This window comes from Falco naumanni, chromosome 20 (assembly GCF_017639655.2).
Source record: "Falco naumanni isolate bFalNau1 chromosome 20, bFalNau1.pat, whole genome shotgun sequence".
Classification (NCBI taxonomy): Eukaryota; Metazoa; Chordata; class Aves; order Falconiformes; family Falconidae; genus Falco; species Falco naumanni.
This window is the reverse complement of record NC_054073.1, coordinates 3,114,701-3,132,708: the sequence shown is the minus strand read 5'-3', so window position 1 is coordinate 3,132,708 and position 18,008 is coordinate 3,114,701. Positions and strand designations below refer to the sequence as shown.

The following is an 18,008-nucleotide window of genomic DNA, read 5'->3' as shown; positions in this document are numbered from 1 at the left end:
CAGATGAGCACAGCTTTCTCTGAAGATTAGATATTTTGATCAAGATCTCTATATTAACACCACCACCATCCCAAAAAATGCTTCTGTTAATCATACTGATTATTAAGTGGCTTTATGGGGGAAAAAATTATTTCTCATATAAAAATTTTTGGGTTAAAATGCTGAAAGAATTACAAACTTTTTTGACTTCTTGTCTGTCATCTCAAATAGGCTCTTCTTGGTTTGTTTTTCATGTTCTTTGAAATAATTTTCAGTGTGCTTGGAAAATTCACTCACCCTAGACGAGAAAAAAATTTTCCAGGGCAAATGCCTTCAGCTTTCAAAGAATCCTTGTTTGATGCTGAAGTCATGTTTTTAAAATCTTGGCATCTTACTTAGATCAAAGCAAGTGTTCCGAAGGGTTTTCTTATGTATGCATGTATGTATTTATTTAAATACTTAATAAAGCTTCCAAGCTCTTTGTTTGGAAGCAAGAGTGGTTAGGAAAAAGTGGAGCCTAACATGAAGCATTTGATACTCAGAAATGGTAAAATATGAGAAGACAACAGAAGCTGTCTAGTAAGGTAGCAGACTATACAGGAGAAATAGGAGAAAGAAGAAGGAAGAGAGTGTATACACAGGTGGCTCAGCAAATACAGGAATGAAGAGTTGAATTCCCAAGTCAGTATTTAGGTGAATTTTTCAAATGTGTCTGAAGCCCACTGAACAAAGATTAAAATTTAGTTCCAAAGTTCATTTCAAAACTTAAGACCATAGAAAAGAGGATGTAACTCTATGGAGGTTTTCATTCAGGTTGATCAGAAAGACTAATACTATTTAGTTAATATCTGTAGCACTCAGAGTCTACTCCAGGTATGTCCAAGAGCATCAGCAGAATTGGTCAGATTCCAGATTTGGAGTCAGGTTGTGTGTCCTGCTGTCTCGATAGTTTCCACCTAAGTGCCAGGCCTGGATGTGGGCAGCAGGGAACACACCTCTTGCTCCGTGCCTGCGGGAAGGCAGCCGCTCGAGGTCTGGAGTGCCTGGCTGTGCGCTGCGGAGGCTCTGACAGCTGAGGCAGCGCATTAGCCAAGCAGCTACTTCCCATCTCCAGGAAACTGCCAGACTGAATCCAGCTTGCAGCCTTCTGTTTAAGCCATGCTGGTGTAGCTTACCGAACAAGTACTTTGTTCATGATCAGCACCAAAGTTTGCTGTTTATCAAATGATTGCAAAGGAATCCAGGCTATATCTTTCTTCGGCATAACTATGGCCAACCATAGTTACCGTTTTGTAAAATTTGATAAATCTGTAATTACTTGACTGTAATCAAGTACAGTGCCATCCAATTGTTTTACTAATTTTTACTGCAGAGGGATAAATAGTTGTGGCGTTGATGCCCTTTGCCCTTTATGCTTGAGATAGTAGATCCCAGTAGGTTTTCAAATAGTGTGCATATGCAATTATCCCATAAGCAATCAGTCTTCCTTTCTTAGCCCCTGCTTGGGGTGAGTGTATCCCATGCGTTTCAGAGATGTGCTGGGCACTGTATGTATGGAAAAATGTCCTTCCAAAATAAAAGATTAATTTATTGAGATGTTCCTAATAGGATTTATTGAGTGTTGCAGGTTTTCTTAAACTTTACAGAATACATCTCAAATCTGGTTAGGTCAGAACTGAACATGACTTCACAAATTTCATTTAGGCCGTGTGTGGTGTGTGTCCATCCGTCCCGTCCCATACAAACCACAGAAGAATTTGACTTATTTTAGTACTATCAGCAGTCTGCTGTGAGGAGAACCTGTTACTACAGTGGCTGGAGGATATCGTGGGACAAGACTGAGAAGCACTGGTGGAGCTCTGCTTGGACAGGTTTACACGATGCCTGCCCTTGCAGTGTGTTGCTCAGCTGCTTGTAAGCATGTGAGATCTTCACGTGCTATCGCACTATATATAGTTAGCCCCATACATAATTGTTAGTGTTTTGTTTGGGGGTTTTGGTTTGTTTTTTTTTCATAAACACCAACAGTATTTTTAGAGAATGTTTATAATTGGAGGACAGATTAAATGGTTTATATTTCAGGACTGGGAGCAAGTTTGATTTAACATCAGGAAAGCCTTAACATGTCCACTGAAATATATTTGTTTTAAAATTAATAGGATCATGAAGCATGTGTTTATATAGTCACCATATTATCAAAAGCAGGTATTCATCACCTCAACATAAAAAGATAACAGTGTTACTCTGAGTCTTTGTGCTCTGTTCCTAAAGTTTATTTTTTTTATTAACTTCTAGGACCCTTCAAAGTCGTACAAGAAAGCTGGAGAAGTTGCAACAGTTGAATTACATGTGGAAGAAGGTATACAAGTAGAAACAAATCCTTTATCTAAGAAAGTTTCCCCATTGCACTCTGAAATGACAGATTATATAAAGTCATCTCCTCCGACTCTTACCAGTAGCCATAATTCTGACTTAAAGGATAGAACACAAATTAACGGAGCAACAACGGTAACAGAAAAATTGGCTCAACTTATTGCAACTTGTCCTCCTTCAAAGTCTTCCAAAACAAAGCAGAAGAAGCCTGGAAATGGAACTGCGTCTGGTTTGGTTAAAGACTCTGGGAAGAAGCTACCAGGAACCATAACTGCGAGTGGGTTAGTTAATAAAGATTTGGTAAAGAAATTGCCAGGATCTGGTATCGCCGTTGGATTGGTTAACAAGGACTCAGGGAAGAAGCCATTAGGGATTGGTAGTGCAGCCATATTGGTTAACAAGGACTCTGGGAAGAAGCCACAAGGGATCGGCCCATTAATTGGATCGGTTAACAAGGACTCTGGAAAGAGACCACCAGGGATCAGCACTCCGACTGGGTTAGTTAGCAAGGACTCTGGAAAGAAACAGCCAGTGACCAGCTCTGCGGTTGGATTGATCAGCAAAGATGTTGGGAGGAAACTTCCAGGTATCGGCACTCCAGCTGGATTGACTAATAAGGAGTCTGTCAAGAAGCCAGTAGGGATTGGCACTCCGGCAGGATTGATTAACAAGGATGCTGGGAAGAAGTTGTTGGGAATAAATAGTCCTACAGGATTGGTTAACAAGGATTCTGGGAGAAAGATGCCAGGGACTGGCAATACGACAGTTCTGACGAACAAAGACTCTGGAAGGAAGACACCAGGGATTGGCAGCCCAGTGGGGCCAGTTAACAAGGATGCTGGGAGGAAGATGCCAGGGATTAGCAATCCAGTGGGATTGGTTAGCAAGGACTCTGGAAAGAAGCCAGCAGGAATCGGCAGTCCGGTTGGTTTGGTTAACAAGGACTCTGGAACTCTGAAAGCAGACTCTGTTGCGCCTGCCGCGGAGCCCTTTAAGCTTCCTTGCAATTCAAACCTCAGTAGCCTTGAAAGCCATGAGACTACAGATTTATTGAAGGAAAATACTGCTAGCAAAACATTTGAGAAGCATATTATGAGACAGAATAAAGAAAGTATCTTGGACAAATTTTCAATTCGGAAAGAAATTGCTGATGTAGGCAAAGAGATGTTTAATGAAGGAATCTGCGTTCCACAGGATGCTTACTCAACCAGTGAAAAAGGGATTTATGAAACATCTAAGCATGAAAAACAGCCTCCCGTATATTGCACTTCACCAGACTTCAGAACAGGAGGTGCTTCAGATGTATCGACAGCAAAGTCCCCATTTAGTGCAGTAGGAGAGGGAAATCTCCCATCGCCATCACCCACTGTGTCTGTTACCACCTTAAACAGGAGCCTCTCAACAACGTCTTCACAGTTAGCATCTAACCCGCTGCATTTAAGTTCCACAGCAGATCTCTTGGAAGGTATTTCAGATCAGATTGGCAAAACTCAGTTTTCTTCTGACAGTACACTTCTGAATATAAACAGAACATTGAACCATACGCTGAGCACCGATTTTAAAGGTGCTGATAAGGATTTAAATGATTCAAAAGCTACTTACGTAGAAACTTCAAGAACTAGTCCTTCTACAGGGAAAAAGCCCATTTTGGCAGCTGAAACAAGCATTCATGCTACTGTCACCCCTTCAGTGGTTAGCTTTACAAGCTTGTTTAGTAGCAAGCAGTTCCTAAAGATTGGTGCAATAGCTGCATCAGATAAATCCTGCCAAGGAGCGAAAAATCTGAGCACTTCTCAGCAGTCAAAACCTTTAAAGAAAAGAAAAGGAAGGAAACCACGATGGACTAAGGTGGTGTCAAGAAACACATGTCGACCTCCCAAGGGTCTAGAACTAGAAAGGTCAGAGCTTTTTAAAAACATTTCATACAGTGCACTATCAAGCAGTAATTTGGAGCAGGCCAAATTCTTGAAAAACATAGGATCTTCTTCATTTGTGGAGCATGAATTTGTCAAACATCAGTTGCCAAAACTGAATGAAGCTAATGGACAGTCTCTTGCGCTGTTAGCTGAGACTGAAAAGCAAACTCAAAAGTTCTACAGCACTCACAAACAACCCTCCAGTTTGTGTATGTCAGATGATTTCTTACCTGACATGTATAAACCCAAAAGAGGAAGACCTAAATCCAAGGAGATGCCAGAGCTCGAAGGTCCCCCCAAAAGAACTCTAAAGATCCCAGCATCAAAAGTCTTTTCAGTGCAGTCAAAAGAAGAGCAAGAACCTCCCATTTTGCAGCCTGAAGTAGAAATTCCCTCCCTAAAACAGAGCTTATCAGGACAACCTTTTCCTAAAAAGAGAGGGAGACCTAAAAGACAGATCAGGTCATCAATTAAAATGAAGCCACCTATTCTTTCTGTGGCACCTTTTGTTGGAACAGATAACTCGAGCAAGATAGGGTCTGAGAGCGATCAGCATCGAACTGGGGATTTCTTTGAGAGAAAGGACCAGCTCCGAGGGCCAGAAGAAGTCCAAAAACCTAATATTTGTAGCATGACTGATTTGGAAGTAGACTCAGACAGAAAAGTTGCCAAGAGAAATAATGGACAGTTAATGAAAACAATTATTCGAAAAATAAATAAAATGAAAACTCTGAAGCGAAAGAAGCTTTTGAATCAGATTCTGTCTAGTACAGTGGAACCAAATAACAAAGGGAAAGTGCAATCTAAACTCCACAATACAGTGTCAACTCTTGCTGCCACATTTGGTTCAAAATTAGGCCAGCAAATAAACGTCAGCAAGAAAGGAACAATTTATATAGGAAAAAGGAGAGGAAGGAAACCTAAAGCTGTGCTGAACGGCATTTTAACTAGCAGCTCTGCCAGTTTGACAGTTCTTGAGAAGTCTGCTCAACAAGCTCCTGGTACATCACTAGGACAAGTACTTCCCCATTTGCTGCCTTCAACAGCTAATAATTCAGAGATTCTTCCATCTCCAGTCTGCTCCCAGTCTTCTGCAGTGAGCGGGGGACAGAGCCCTGTCAGCAGCGATGCAGGATTTATTGAGCCCAGCTCAGTGCCGTATTTACACATACACTCCAGACAAGGAAGTGTTGTTCAGACACTTGCAATGAAAAAAGCTGCTAAGGGAAGGAGGAGATTATCTCCACCTACATTGCTGCCAAACTCTCCTTCTCACTTGAGTGAGCTGACATCCCTGAAAGAAGCCACTCCTTCCCCGGTAAGCGAGTCTCACAGCGATGAGACGATTCCCAGCGACAGTGGAATAGGAACAGATAACAACAGTACTTCAGATCGAGCGGAGAAGTTTTGTGGGCAAAAGAAGAAAAGGCATTCCTTTGATCATGTTTCCCTTATTCCACCTGAAACTTCCACCGTTTTAAGTAATCTAAAAGAAAAGCATAAACACAAATGTAAGCGCCGCAGTCATGATTACCTTAGTTATGACAAAATGAAGCGACAGAAGCGAAAAAGGAAAAAGAAGTATCCTCAGCTTCGAGGTAGGCAGGACCCAGATTTCCTTGCTGAATTAGAAGAGTTAATAAGTCGGTTAAGTGAAATTAGAATAACCCACAGAAGTCACCATTTTATACCCCGAGATTTACTGCCTACCATTTTTAGGATAAATTTCAATAGTTTCTATACCCATCCTACTTTTCCTTTAGATCCTTTGCACTACATTAGAAAACCCGATTTAAAGAAAAAGAGAGGCAGGCCTCCAAAAATGCGGGAGGCTATGGCAGAAATGCCTTTTATGCATAGTCTCAGCTTTCCTCTCTCCAGTACTGGGTTCTATCCCTCTTATGGCATGCCTTACTCTCCGTCTCCCCTTGCAGCTGCTCCCATAGGCTTAGGTTATTATGGAAGGTACCCTCCTACTCTTTATCCTCCTCCGCCTTCTCCTTCTTTTACTACCCCCCTGCCACCACCTTCCTACATGCATACAGGCCATTTGCTTCTCAATCCCACCAAATATCACAAGAAGAAACATAAACTGCTACGCCAGGAGGCTTTCCTCACGACAAGTAGGACTCCGCTCTTGTCAATGAGCACGTACCCCAGTGTTCCACCTGAAATGGCTTATGGCTGGATGCTTGAACATAAGCATAGACATCGCCACAAACACAGAGAACATCGTTCTTCTGAACAACCACAGGTTTCCATGGACACTATAACAGCTAATAGCTCTTCTAGAACAGTTCTGGAGTCCTTGAAGCGCTACAGATTTGGGAAGGAGGCTGTTGGTGAGAGGTACAAACATAAAGAGAAACACAGATGTCATATGTCTTGTCCACACCTGTCACCTTCAAAGGGTTTGCTAAGCAGAGATGAACAGTGGGTCAGGAGAGAGCCTTCAGAGTCTAGTTCTTTAGCACTGGGATTGCAGACACCGCTACAGATAGACTGTTCAGAAAATTCCCCAGGTCTGTCCCTGGGGGGATTTACTCCAAGCTCTGAGCCAGCCAGCAGCGATGAACACACAAATCTTTTCACAAGTGCAATAGGCAGCTGCAGAGTCACAAACTCTACCAGCACCAATGGACGTAAAAAATTAACTGACAGCCCTGGACTCTTCAGTGCACAAGACACCTCGCTAAATCGACCTCTCAGAAAGGAACCGTTGCCTTCTATTGAAAAGGCGTTACAGCCGCTGTCAGGTAAGGGAGCTCTCATTGTGCGTACTTCCCTTGAATCTTGCTATTTTGTTCTACCAAACATGCGCTAGAAAGGGATGGCAGGTGTAGCTGTGGCTTGGTAGGACTCTTTCAGTGTTGAATTTCAGTACTACTCTTGCTTTCGCAAGCGTCTCTATTCTGGTAAAGCGCTGTTCCATGCAGCATTTGGTACAGATTAACATCGTGTCTCCTCCAGAGCTGCTTATGGGATTGTGTAAGTACCTCTTCCCACCAGATTTTCCTTGCTTTGTTATAGCAGTATATAAAGTTATGTTAAGGATGCTTTCTCATGAAAAGGTCTTTTTCCTTGCAATTTTAACTTTCTGGAGAAATGAGTTAAAATTTTGTGTGTTTTTTGATACTTTTAAGAGCCTTGTTTCTGTTTGTCTTGAAGTTTGGTTGATTTGGTTTAGACTAGCTGTTGGTGCTACTGTTGTGAATAACCTTTCCATTTAAGAAAATGTTTCCTTTTCTTTTTGTATCTCCATTTTAGTTATTTTGATAATCTTTGCTACAGCATAGCTTTTGATCCTTGAGTTGCGGCCTCTAGCAGTACCTCAGAACAGTTGCTAAATGATGGTGGGAATGCCTAAGACCAAACCTTGTAATCACTGCTTTATTCATAGTTGGGAAACTCACCTTACATAGCCTCAAGCAAAACTGAAACAGAGCTAGCTCAGTCTGTATATGCAGAACATTGCAGTGATGCTGTCAGAGGGTTGCTGCTTAAGGAAAAGACCTCCACTCTGAAACTGTGTAAGATCACAATTATTTGCATAATACTAAGGAGAAAAAAAAATTAATGTGAAATTCAAGACTTGACGAAACTATATTATACATTGCTTTCCCTTCTGCCTTAAGTGTCACTTCATGCTGTAGTTTATTATTACAGATGTTTGTGGGAATAGTTTTCACACTTTATCCACTTCTGTTTTAATTGCCAGGGACACATTGGTGAGACCACATAACAAAGATAACCTGCGAAAGATAAAAGTGTGGCTTGTGCTCTGACTTGCTTACTTCTGATGTGTGAAGGAAGTCTGATAGCTTCTCTCCCCTCCCTCCAACACATACCTACACTCTCCCTTGAAATTTATATCATTTGTCAAAAAGCACTTGTGATGTATTTCACAGAGCAAGAGCCAAGCAAAAAAACAGCTACCAGTAATGAATAAATACCTCCTCACACTCCTTACTCCCATCTTCCTCCTTTTCTTGTGATACTCCTGCTCTGATGCCTCTTGCCACCTCCCTGCTCTGGCCACATATGTATGGAAGGGGTTTTTCTCTTTTTTTTTTTTTATTTTGGCATTTGAGGGGGTAGCATTTTGCTTCTTTATTTTAAGGGCAGTTGGATGTAGCTGGGTTCTTCTACAAGTTCATATTCCTTCATACTATTTCATATTACTAAAACTGCTTGGGGCAGGGGGCAGTCAGGAGAAAGCAATAAAGCATGAGATTGCTTCTCCTGCAGCCATGGAAAGAAAAATTCAAAGCACTAGGTCACCAAAAGGGTTAAATTTGGCTCAGAGAAGTGAAGAATTGGTTGTGGTAGCTTGTGCAGTTCTGGGAATTTCCTGAGGATTTCCATTACAGTGAATGATCTGACTTGGGTTTTTATGAGGAACAACCTAATTAAGGGAAAAAGCAGAGATGTTTTAAGCTGAAACCTGCTGGTGGAGGTTCTGAATCGCTCTCCCTCTCACAGTCTGTTTGACTGGTTCCTCAGATGCCGTGTATCGCTTTCAGTGAGTCTATTTCCCGCAATGGAAACCAGCTGTGTTCATTGTGAGGCTGGCTTTCAGCTCAGTATTCATCGCATTCACAAGGAGCTCCTAGTGCCCTGTGTCATGTGCATGCAGTGCATCTGAAAACTTAAAACTGCGTTTGAGTAAAAGGCCCCAGCAAAGTAAAAAGACTGGCTTTTTTTTTTTTTTTTTTTAAGATGGGTGTCAAGTTGCATGTTGTGTTTTGGTTTTTTGTTTTTAACTGTAGTGCTGAACTGTGATTCTGAAACTATTACCATGAAAGACTTCAGATGTTTTTGTGCACTTCAGAAAATAGTACAGATGGAGAAAAAACCTGCGATGCATCAAAGATTGTTTATTTATTAAACCACATGCAATTTAGGTGCATGGTGGAGAGAACGCTGAATCAGAGCAGTTACAACGAGCAGTCAGAGACCAGCATCGGAGAATACCTTCTGAAATTGTGCTGAGCGATATGTAGGGGATATTCATGATAGTTTATTTCAAAGTATCCCATATGGAAAATACGCTTCCTTTCCATAGACTTTTGAACCTTGCCTGATTGAATGAACTCAACCAATTCTTTCTATGGTACTAGGTGGTGCTTTTCAGAGGTAGCCCGTGTCCAAGATGTTATTAGAAACGTGCATCTTTTGGCAAACAGGGCTCTAGCGAAGGCCGGTATTTCATAGAGACAGAAGTTTACATGCTGTAGGCGTTTCGTGCAGGTGGCGTGCACGTGCGTTGTGCTGGCGAAGGTCACCAGGTCCTGATGTTTCGTCTTTAAGGTTTTCGTAGGATGCTGTTACCTGTTCATCCAATGTTCGCAGTGGTCTTCAATAAATTTGTGCAGCTTCACACCACGGGTTATTTCAAGTTACGAATAGATTATTATAAATCCGTCTGGGTGTGCTGCTCACAGTTCCTGGAAGGAAAGGGAAAGAAAATCACGGGCAGCCGTTCGGCGGACAGCGGTGCAGGGGCTGAGGTCGTTACTGCCGTCGTTCGTCTGAAGGCGAAAGGGCCTGGGGCAGGGCAGGGCCGGGGCAGGCCTAGGGCAGGGCCGGGCCGGGGGCAGGCCTGGGGCAGGGCAGGGCCGGGCCAGGGCAGGCCTGGGGCAGGGCAGGGCCGGGGGCAGGCCTGGGGCAGGGCAGGGCAGGGCCGGGGGCAGGCCTGGGGCAGGGCAGGGCCGGGCAGGGCAGGGCCGGGGGCAGGCCTAGGGCAGGGCAGGGCCGGGGCAGGCCTGGGGTAGGGGCAGGCCTGGGGCAGGGCCGGGCCGGGGCAGGCGGCGGCCCTCGCGCAGGAGCAGGCGGCGCTGTTCCACGCGGGCGGAGCCGTCTCGGTGGGACCCCCTGCCCCGCGGCGACGCGGGTGAAGCTCGGCGCTGCCGGCCGCTGGCCCGGGGATGGGAGCTGAGCCACGGGCGGGGCCGGCCGGCGGGAGCGCGGCCCGGGAGCATGGGGCCGGGGCACGGCCCGGAGCAGGGCCCGTTGCAGGGGCGGCAGCACCGGGCCGCGCCGTCGGGCAGCGGCGCCCTCTGCCGGCCGCTGCCTGTGCCTGTGCCGCGGGAGCCGCCGCGTCCCGCTGCGCTGCGGCCGAGGCCCGGCGGCCGCCCCTGCCCGCAGCGGCGCGGTTCGGGGGGGGGGTGCCGTTGCCACAGGCCCCCCCCCGGAACGCTGGCTGGAGCTCGGCAGCGGTAGCTGCCACCCGGGGTGGGCTGGAGTCCGCGAGGGAATGAGCACTACGTCTGCGACGGGAAGGAGACCTCTAGGACGTGAACATCATCTGGCCCCAAAGGCAGTTACCGACAGCTTTGCCATCCGGTCCCCCACATTCTTTCCCCCCCTACCCCCCGTTATAGCCTGTTCATGCTTAGAACAGTTATTCCTTCTGTATAATTCCTTCTTTTTTTTTTTTTTTTTCTCTTTGAGGTTCCAGGGTATTTGTGTTAATCTACACTTTATGAAATCAATGCATCTTGTAGTTTCTCAGTAGGAAAATTCATTCTGGAATAAAACCCCAGGTGACTGCTCTTTCTAGTACTAAGCAACCACGTGCAGTCTCCCCGCACAGCCCTGCTGCCACTTCTTTTTTACCAGCGTGTTGTAGAAACAGAGAGCACAGGAGCCCTCTTTAAGAGCCCACCAGCATCAGGATGCCATGCAGGAAAATCAGACAATCTTCACCACAAACATAATTTTGCGACTTGGGACAATGTCCAGCAGCCTCACGATTGTGCCTGTGTTGAGAAGAGTTAAAGAAAAAGAAAACTATTCCTCTATCTTGTCAAGAAGTTAGAGTATTTGGAAAAGTGATATTATTTCCTCTATCAGTCAGCCATATCTTAGGTGTCACACTGTGAAACAGTAACACCCATGATAAAAAAAAATACCCAACCTTTGAGGCAGGACAGGGTCTCAGAAGAGATTTTCCTAAAGACTTCTGGTGAGTCCGTTTGGTGCATTATAAGATTCTCCCATCATCCTGTACTTTAGGGTCTCTATTCAGGCATTGAAGCAAATGGTCATTTGCGGAGTTGCTAATTTGTGGCCTTGATTTAGAGCATAACTTCAGTGGCCCACTCATTTCTTTGGAGTCTATTAGTAAGGAAAGATGAGGACAAAATGTGCAGCACTAAGCTTATTTAACACAAATGATATCTCAGAGTATGCATTAGTTTTTATCTTCTAGAGATTTTAATGATGTGCATATTGTCATTCCACACTTGCCACATGCATTCTTGCCTACGTGGTTTTTTATACTAGTATCTGGATTTTTAATATCTCAACATTTTCATAATTTCAACATGCAGAATTTTCTACGAAATTTTAACAAATCCCACTGTCTTTGCTTTTAAGAGTATTTGGGATCCTCTAAAAGTTTAACTTGTAGGGAGGTACAACAATTTACGGTAAGTAAATACATATATGTAAGAAAGAAAACAGAAACAGGTCTTTACTTGTGTTACCAACAAAGATGCCATTCCCAGTTTTGTCCCTTAGTCTTTCAGTAGTCATCAGATTTCTGTAGCTTTCAAGAATTGTTTTTAACTTAACTAATGAAAATTGTGATTGCCGCTGCCTGATGATACCTTGCAGTGATAAGCCAATATCTAATGATTTAACGAGTAATATAAAGCCCCGTGCATTCAGAACATATAGTGAAACATGTTTTGCAGGTGCCTAAAATCCAGTAATGTGTTATACTTGTTTGTGTGTAGATAATCATCTCCAGCATTTGTTTAGACCTGGCGGTTTTTACATATTTGCCATGACTGACCGAAGCAGAATTTTTTATTTTTTTTTATGACAGGATCTTAAAAAGGAAAAGTTAACGTAGCAAGAGACAAATCTAAAGAAGTACTTTTTCTTAAGAATTTTTTTCTAGCTTTTCAGCTTTCTGTAGTGCTTTACCTGAAGCAGTTCTGCCTGAGGAGTGGAAGAGAAATGCTTTTACAAAGCAAGGTGGATTGAAAATCGGCTGATCTGCCAGGCACAGAGGGTCGTGATCACAGTGACTGGAGGCCAGTGACTCGCGGTGTACGCCAGGGATCGATACGGGGTCCAATACTATTTAACCTCTTCTCTCATGACCTGAATGATGGGACAGAGTGTGCCCTCAGCAAGTTTGCAGATGATACAGCTGAGAGGAGCGGTAGATGCACAGATGATTGTGCCGCTGTTCAGAGGGACCTTCACTGGCTGGCGGAATGGGCTGGAAAGACTCCTGTGAGCAATGGATACTTGGGCTGCATTATGAAGAGCATTGCCAGCAGGTCAAGGGTGATGATTATTCCCCTCTACTCAGCCCTGGTGAGACCACATCTGGAGTGCTGCATACAGTTCTGGGCTCCGCAGTACAAAGACCGAGATGGACACACTGTAGTGAGTCCAGTTGGAAGGCCACAAAGCTGACTAAGGGATTGGAGCATCTGTCATACGGAGAGAGGCTGGGGGAGCTGGGATTGTTCAGCCTGGAGAAGAGGATGCACGAGGGAGATCTTACCGATGTGTGCATGTGCCTGATGGGGGCAAGTAAAGAGGAAGCAGCCACACTGTCCTCAGTGGTGCCCAGGGACAGGGCAGGAGGCAGTGAGCACACACTGAAGTACAGAAAAAATCTGTTCCTACATAAGAAAAAAGTGTCTTGCTGTAAGGGTGACTGAACTCTGGGTTGCGGAGTCTCCATCTCTGGAGATGCTGAAAACCCAACTGAACGAGGTGGCCCTGAGAAACCTGCTCTAGTTGACCCTGGTTTGAGCAGAGTGTTTGTGGTCTTGGTAATCTGCAGGGGTCCTTTCCAAAGTCAACTGTTCTGTGAAAATGAAGGAATGAACTTAGGGGGTTCATATGAGAGTAGGAAATACGGGGATTTTTTCTGGTTTTTTTTACATAAAAACGAACACTGGTGATACTAAATGGCTTTTCCTCATGGCTTGTTTACTGTCCTACCTATGACATTACCCTTTAAGAAACTACTTCTTGATGGTCCATTTCTGTCCTTCTCGACCTATGTGCATCATAGCAAGCAAGTGTTCCTAAAAAGAAGAATAATCTTAGTCTGAGTTTTTAGTATCTACAGCGTGTTGTATTGGCACTGCCAGACTGATATTTTTTTTTTTGTGTGCTTTCCTCTTCCCTGATCTGTTTTTCAGGCACTTTGCCAACACAGGACAAACCTTCCCAGAGGCAGTCAGAGAGCACAAACTGCAGCCCTTCCAGAAAGAGATCGACATCTGAGAGCACGTCTTCTACAGGCAAGTAATATTTGGTGGCCTTGGTTTTGGGACCACTGCTATTCTAAAATCTGTGCTACTGCAGACAGCTGAGACAGCATTGCTACGAGAACTTTAACAGCGGCAATATGTTCGTGGAGATACTGAATTTTTTCACGTAAGTTTTAGGATGCAAGTGCTGCACATTGGATTGTAGAATAGGGAAGCTTGAGCTGGCGCGTACAGAAGCAGCAGCATAGCTAAGGCAGAATGGGGTTTGGTCCCTCAGCAGGGTAAATTAGTCTTCATGAAATTCAGTGTTTTAATGCTAGCAAGACCTGTGACGCTACAGTTAGTCAATGAATTAGATTTATAAAATAATTCCTCCATGGGGAAGAGCTTGACTTCTGCACTGTTCTGAAGGCAGATGGTTTTCTGCCCTTGGATAGATAACTGTTAGGATCAAACCGGGGTGTGCTGTTACATTTTCTTCGCAGCATGTGTGAATCCTGCTAAGGTGATGGAGGATGACAAGCAGTCAGTGCTAATGATACAGTTGTGAATGAACCTGGGCAGGTCAAAACATATGGTAGGAGAGAGACGGAAGTACTGAAAAGCCTGGGAACTCTGATGGCATTCTCATCAGTTCTGTCAAATGAGGACCAAGTCTCAGATGCACAAAAGCATCATCAAGTTGCTTGCCAACAGGATACTGAGGGAGCTGGCTTTCTCAGCTATGGGGTGGTGTACTGTGCAGGTTGCTGCTTGAGGAAGTCCGTCTTCCTGAGGAAGGGAATGCACCTCTTGCTGCATTTTGAGCTTTTGTTTTTTAAGAAGGTCAGGCTTGTGCAGTCACACCGTGTGTGAATGCATGCGTATTGCTATCTGTCACGGTTTCACACCTACAAAACTGTTGAATCCGTTGACAAAATTGTCAGAGGGAAGATGTGAAAATCCTCATTTCCTGTATGTCCCCAGCAAGTTGTCAGTCGTGTAGTAAAACCAGACTCTGTCTGCAGTCCCTCTGAGGAAAACGCAATGTGAACTTACTTACGATTAGACACAAAAAAGTCTGTAACATTGACTAATTTTGTAAGAAGCCCGATTGTAGAAAGAGCTCCTGTTAGCAGCATTCAAACATTCTTAGACACTGAAGTTGATCACAGATTTGTAGTAAACATGCTTAGGGCTGGTACTTACAGAACTAGTTACGATTTCCATAGAGGAAGAATGTGCCCAAACTGCTTTTCCTCCTGCCTTTAAACAGATACTTGCAACAGATGCTTTTTCAGCCTGTACTAAAGAAGGTCCTTTGCAGTGAAGAAGCATTCTCTCTTTTTCCTCTCTGTCTTGTTAACTTTCTTTTACTTACTCATTCTAAAGGGGCAGCTGCCATCGGTGTGAATCTGTGCCTAGGAAGGTGTTAAAAGTTCAGGCCTATTCTGTGCAGGAGAGCATAGGAATGAAATGAATCACAAGTTTATCAACTTCAAAGTCATTGAACTGATGATGCAGCTGAAAAGACCAGTCTTTGTTATATTTTCCGTAGATCTGGAATGCATGTGGGATTTCAGCACGTTTGTCAGAGAGCTGCTTTGTTACCAAGGGCTGCGAGTGTGCCTGACCGGGGCTGCAGCTGTTTTGGGGATCTCAGCCTTCAGTTGTCCCCTCCTTTTGGATCAGTTTCCAAACAGAAATCCTAGTTCAAGGACATCCATTAGACTTTGTGTCCAAATGCGTTGTGTTGTATAGTTTGGTTATCATTGGATGATGCAGCTGTTTGCAGAGCTCACTGTGCTAAACAGATGGTGTTTCTGTGAGGAACCCGCAGCTCCATCCCAGTGTGTATTTAAAGACCGTAAGAAAACAAAGGGTAATTTATTATTTCATCTAGAATTGAAGGCCGAAAGTGTAAATCCTTCCAGTTCTTTGGAAGTTGTTCAGGTTGCTAGGTTTTCCAAAGTGGGTTTACAGCAGTGACCTGACAAGTGTGTTTCTCTGTTCGTTTTTCACCCTGTAGGAAGAAAAATTGTTCATAGGAGGATTTTTAGAACTTGTGCTGATTCTTCCTTCTTTAAATTGTGCAGTCTCTAAAGCACATTTTCATTTGCACTTGCAAATTCATGACTTTGGAATCTTAATGAGGAATTTATTTCTCCAGAGTACCACACTTGGACTAGTAAGAACTAGGAACAGAAAATATTTATTTTAAACTGTTTGTGCTTTATCTTTGTCAGCTAATGCATAATCTCCCTCCTGTCAAGTGACAGAAAGCCTTTTATAAAAAAATTTTGTTGCCTTTCCTTTAACATTACCTTTACACTAGTACATGCTTTTGAGTCTACAGCCTAGTTTAAGTTTAAGTAGATCTAATCTAAATAATTGGCCACAATTACAGTAACGTTTTGTAAATGCTAATGTGAAATTGTGATATATTTATGAGAAGACAGCACCCATTTTATTCCAGAAAGAACAGGGTTTCTTCTAATTAAATGTTATCACTAAGAACCAGCAAGGCAGCTTTAGGAAGCTCTTAGATTATGCTGTATTAAAAAGGGATTTGTTCCAAACTATATGGTTGACCTGGAAGTTCTCTTTTTCAAATACCAGTCCACAGCTCTAAAGCATATAATATTTAGTTTAAAAAGTGAGATCTAACTTTATTTACTTTCTGTGTAAATTAGCCTTTCTCTTTTGTCCAGATATTTTGATTTACCTTTATCCAAGCTTATACTTTATTGCAGTGATCAGTTCTGTCATCATTATGTTTGTCTTCTTGATAGAGAAACTTCAAGAGCAATGAAGAAGTTGTTTCAGTACTGCCAGACCTCTAAAAAAGAAAAAATAGTTTAAAGCATTTCAGATGTTGCTCAGTTTTTTCATCAGCATTTAATTTTTCTGTGCACAAAAGCTTTCTTATTTTTGTTTTTGTTGAATATTTGTTGAGGTTTTGTTGAATTTGTTGAAATTGTTGAGTATTTGTGTTGAATAGAAAGAAGCTTGAGAAGAGTTCTGGACTGTATGTGCGTAGGAAATGCCCTCATTGCTCTTTGCTATTACGTGGGGGACTGCGTGTGAATAAAGATTAAACAATTACATGTTAAAACTGATGATACAGAATGTAAACTTTCCACGTACTTACATCACTAGAAACCTTTGCCATTAGAACTTGCGTTAGAGAAATTAGTTTCTTGTTGCTGAACATTCCGGACAGTTACAGGATATAAAAGGCTGTCAGTCTGTCCAACTACTGTATTTTAATTCTGGCCTTATTTGATGGTATCTTGAGTCTGTTACAGTGTATGTTTGTGTTCCAGTGATCGGAGTACCGGCCCGGGGAGCAAGGCTGGCCACCGCGGTTGACGATTCAGTGGATAGCTTACTGCAGCGCATGGCGCAGCATGACAGCCAAGCTACTCTGGACAAAACCTTAGAATCAGTCATTGCAAATGTGTCTGCGCCCCCGTCAGCTAGTCCTGCTCGAAACCACAACAGAGAGAGAGGTCTGGGGAAACAGGACAGCCTCGTAGCTCCAGCGATTCCCAGCAGCTCCTGCAGCGATAGCATCTCCCTGCTGTCAGACAGACTGCCGAACAGCTACTCCCCACGGCATCTCAAGAGAAGCGTGGTTGAAGCCATGCAGCGACAAGCTAGGAAGATGTGCAATTATAACAAGATCTTGGCAACAAAAAAAAATCTTGACCACGTCAATAAAATTCTGAAAGCCAAAAAGCTGCAAAGGCAGTCGCGAACAGGGAATAATTTTGTGAAGCGCAGGCCAGGCAGGCCCCGGAAATACCCGATGCAGGCTGTCGTTTCGATGCAAGCTTTCCAGGCGGCTCGACTGGTCGGTCAGGACTTAGATAAAAGAGAAGAAAGCAGCAGTCCCTTACACCTTGGACCCGATACCATCACAGATGTGATTGAAGCTGTAGTGCAGAGTGTGAACTTGAATACAGATCACCGAAAAGGCTGGAAGAGAAAGCGGTGGCTTGCAGAGGAGCAAGCCAGGAAGCGGCAAAAGTCGTTACCAGAAGATGAACAGGAGAGCAATAAGAGGTAATTTCCTTACAATTTTGTACCCTCGGTACATTGTTGATTTTATAACTTTTCAAATGGTGAAAGAATCCCACTCTAACAAGCTCTGCTTGTTGCATTTGTTTTTATTAAGGAGTTCAGTTTAGAGGGAACCAGCATGTCAGTTTTAAATAAGCTTAGGCTCTTCGTAAGTTACTGAACGCACCCCAGCATGGGATGGAGTCTCAGGTAACTGAAAACTGTTGGTTTTGTGCTTGTGTCCCAAGCGAAGCAAATTTTATGGTTGTCTCAGTGAAGAATAATGAGTTGGTAACGGGTTTACTGATGAGATGCCACAGCAAAGATTGTTCCTTCATCATGTGCAGAATAAGGAACTGTAAGAGTTGTGTGTGCCTTGGGGATCTTAAAGGGTGTTACTCATATGCGTTACAAACAAATACTTAGAAGCAACACAGAATGTAAGGTG

At 43.6% G+C, this 18,008-nt stretch overlaps 1 protein-coding gene across 6 annotated transcripts in view; it reads left to right on the top strand.

Moving 5' to 3' along the window:
- Nucleotides 1-18,008, top strand: part of ASH1L (ASH1 like histone lysine methyltransferase) — a 65,262-nt gene that overhangs the window by 15,637 nt on the left and 31,617 nt on the right. For 4 of the 6 annotated variants that reach the window (XM_040618387.1, XM_040618388.1, XM_040618389.1 and 1 more), the window contains exons 3-5: nt 2,275-7,024; nt 13,445-13,546; nt 16,822-17,563. In XM_040618387.1, the coding sequence (XP_040474321.1) occupies nt 2,275-7,024; nt 13,445-13,546; nt 16,822-17,563 (5,594 nt within the window). The remainder of the gene's footprint in view (nt 1-2,274; nt 7,025-13,444; nt 13,547-16,821; nt 17,564-18,008) is intronic. The other 2 variants (XM_040618390.1, XM_040618392.1) reach the window with 2 other exon arrangements.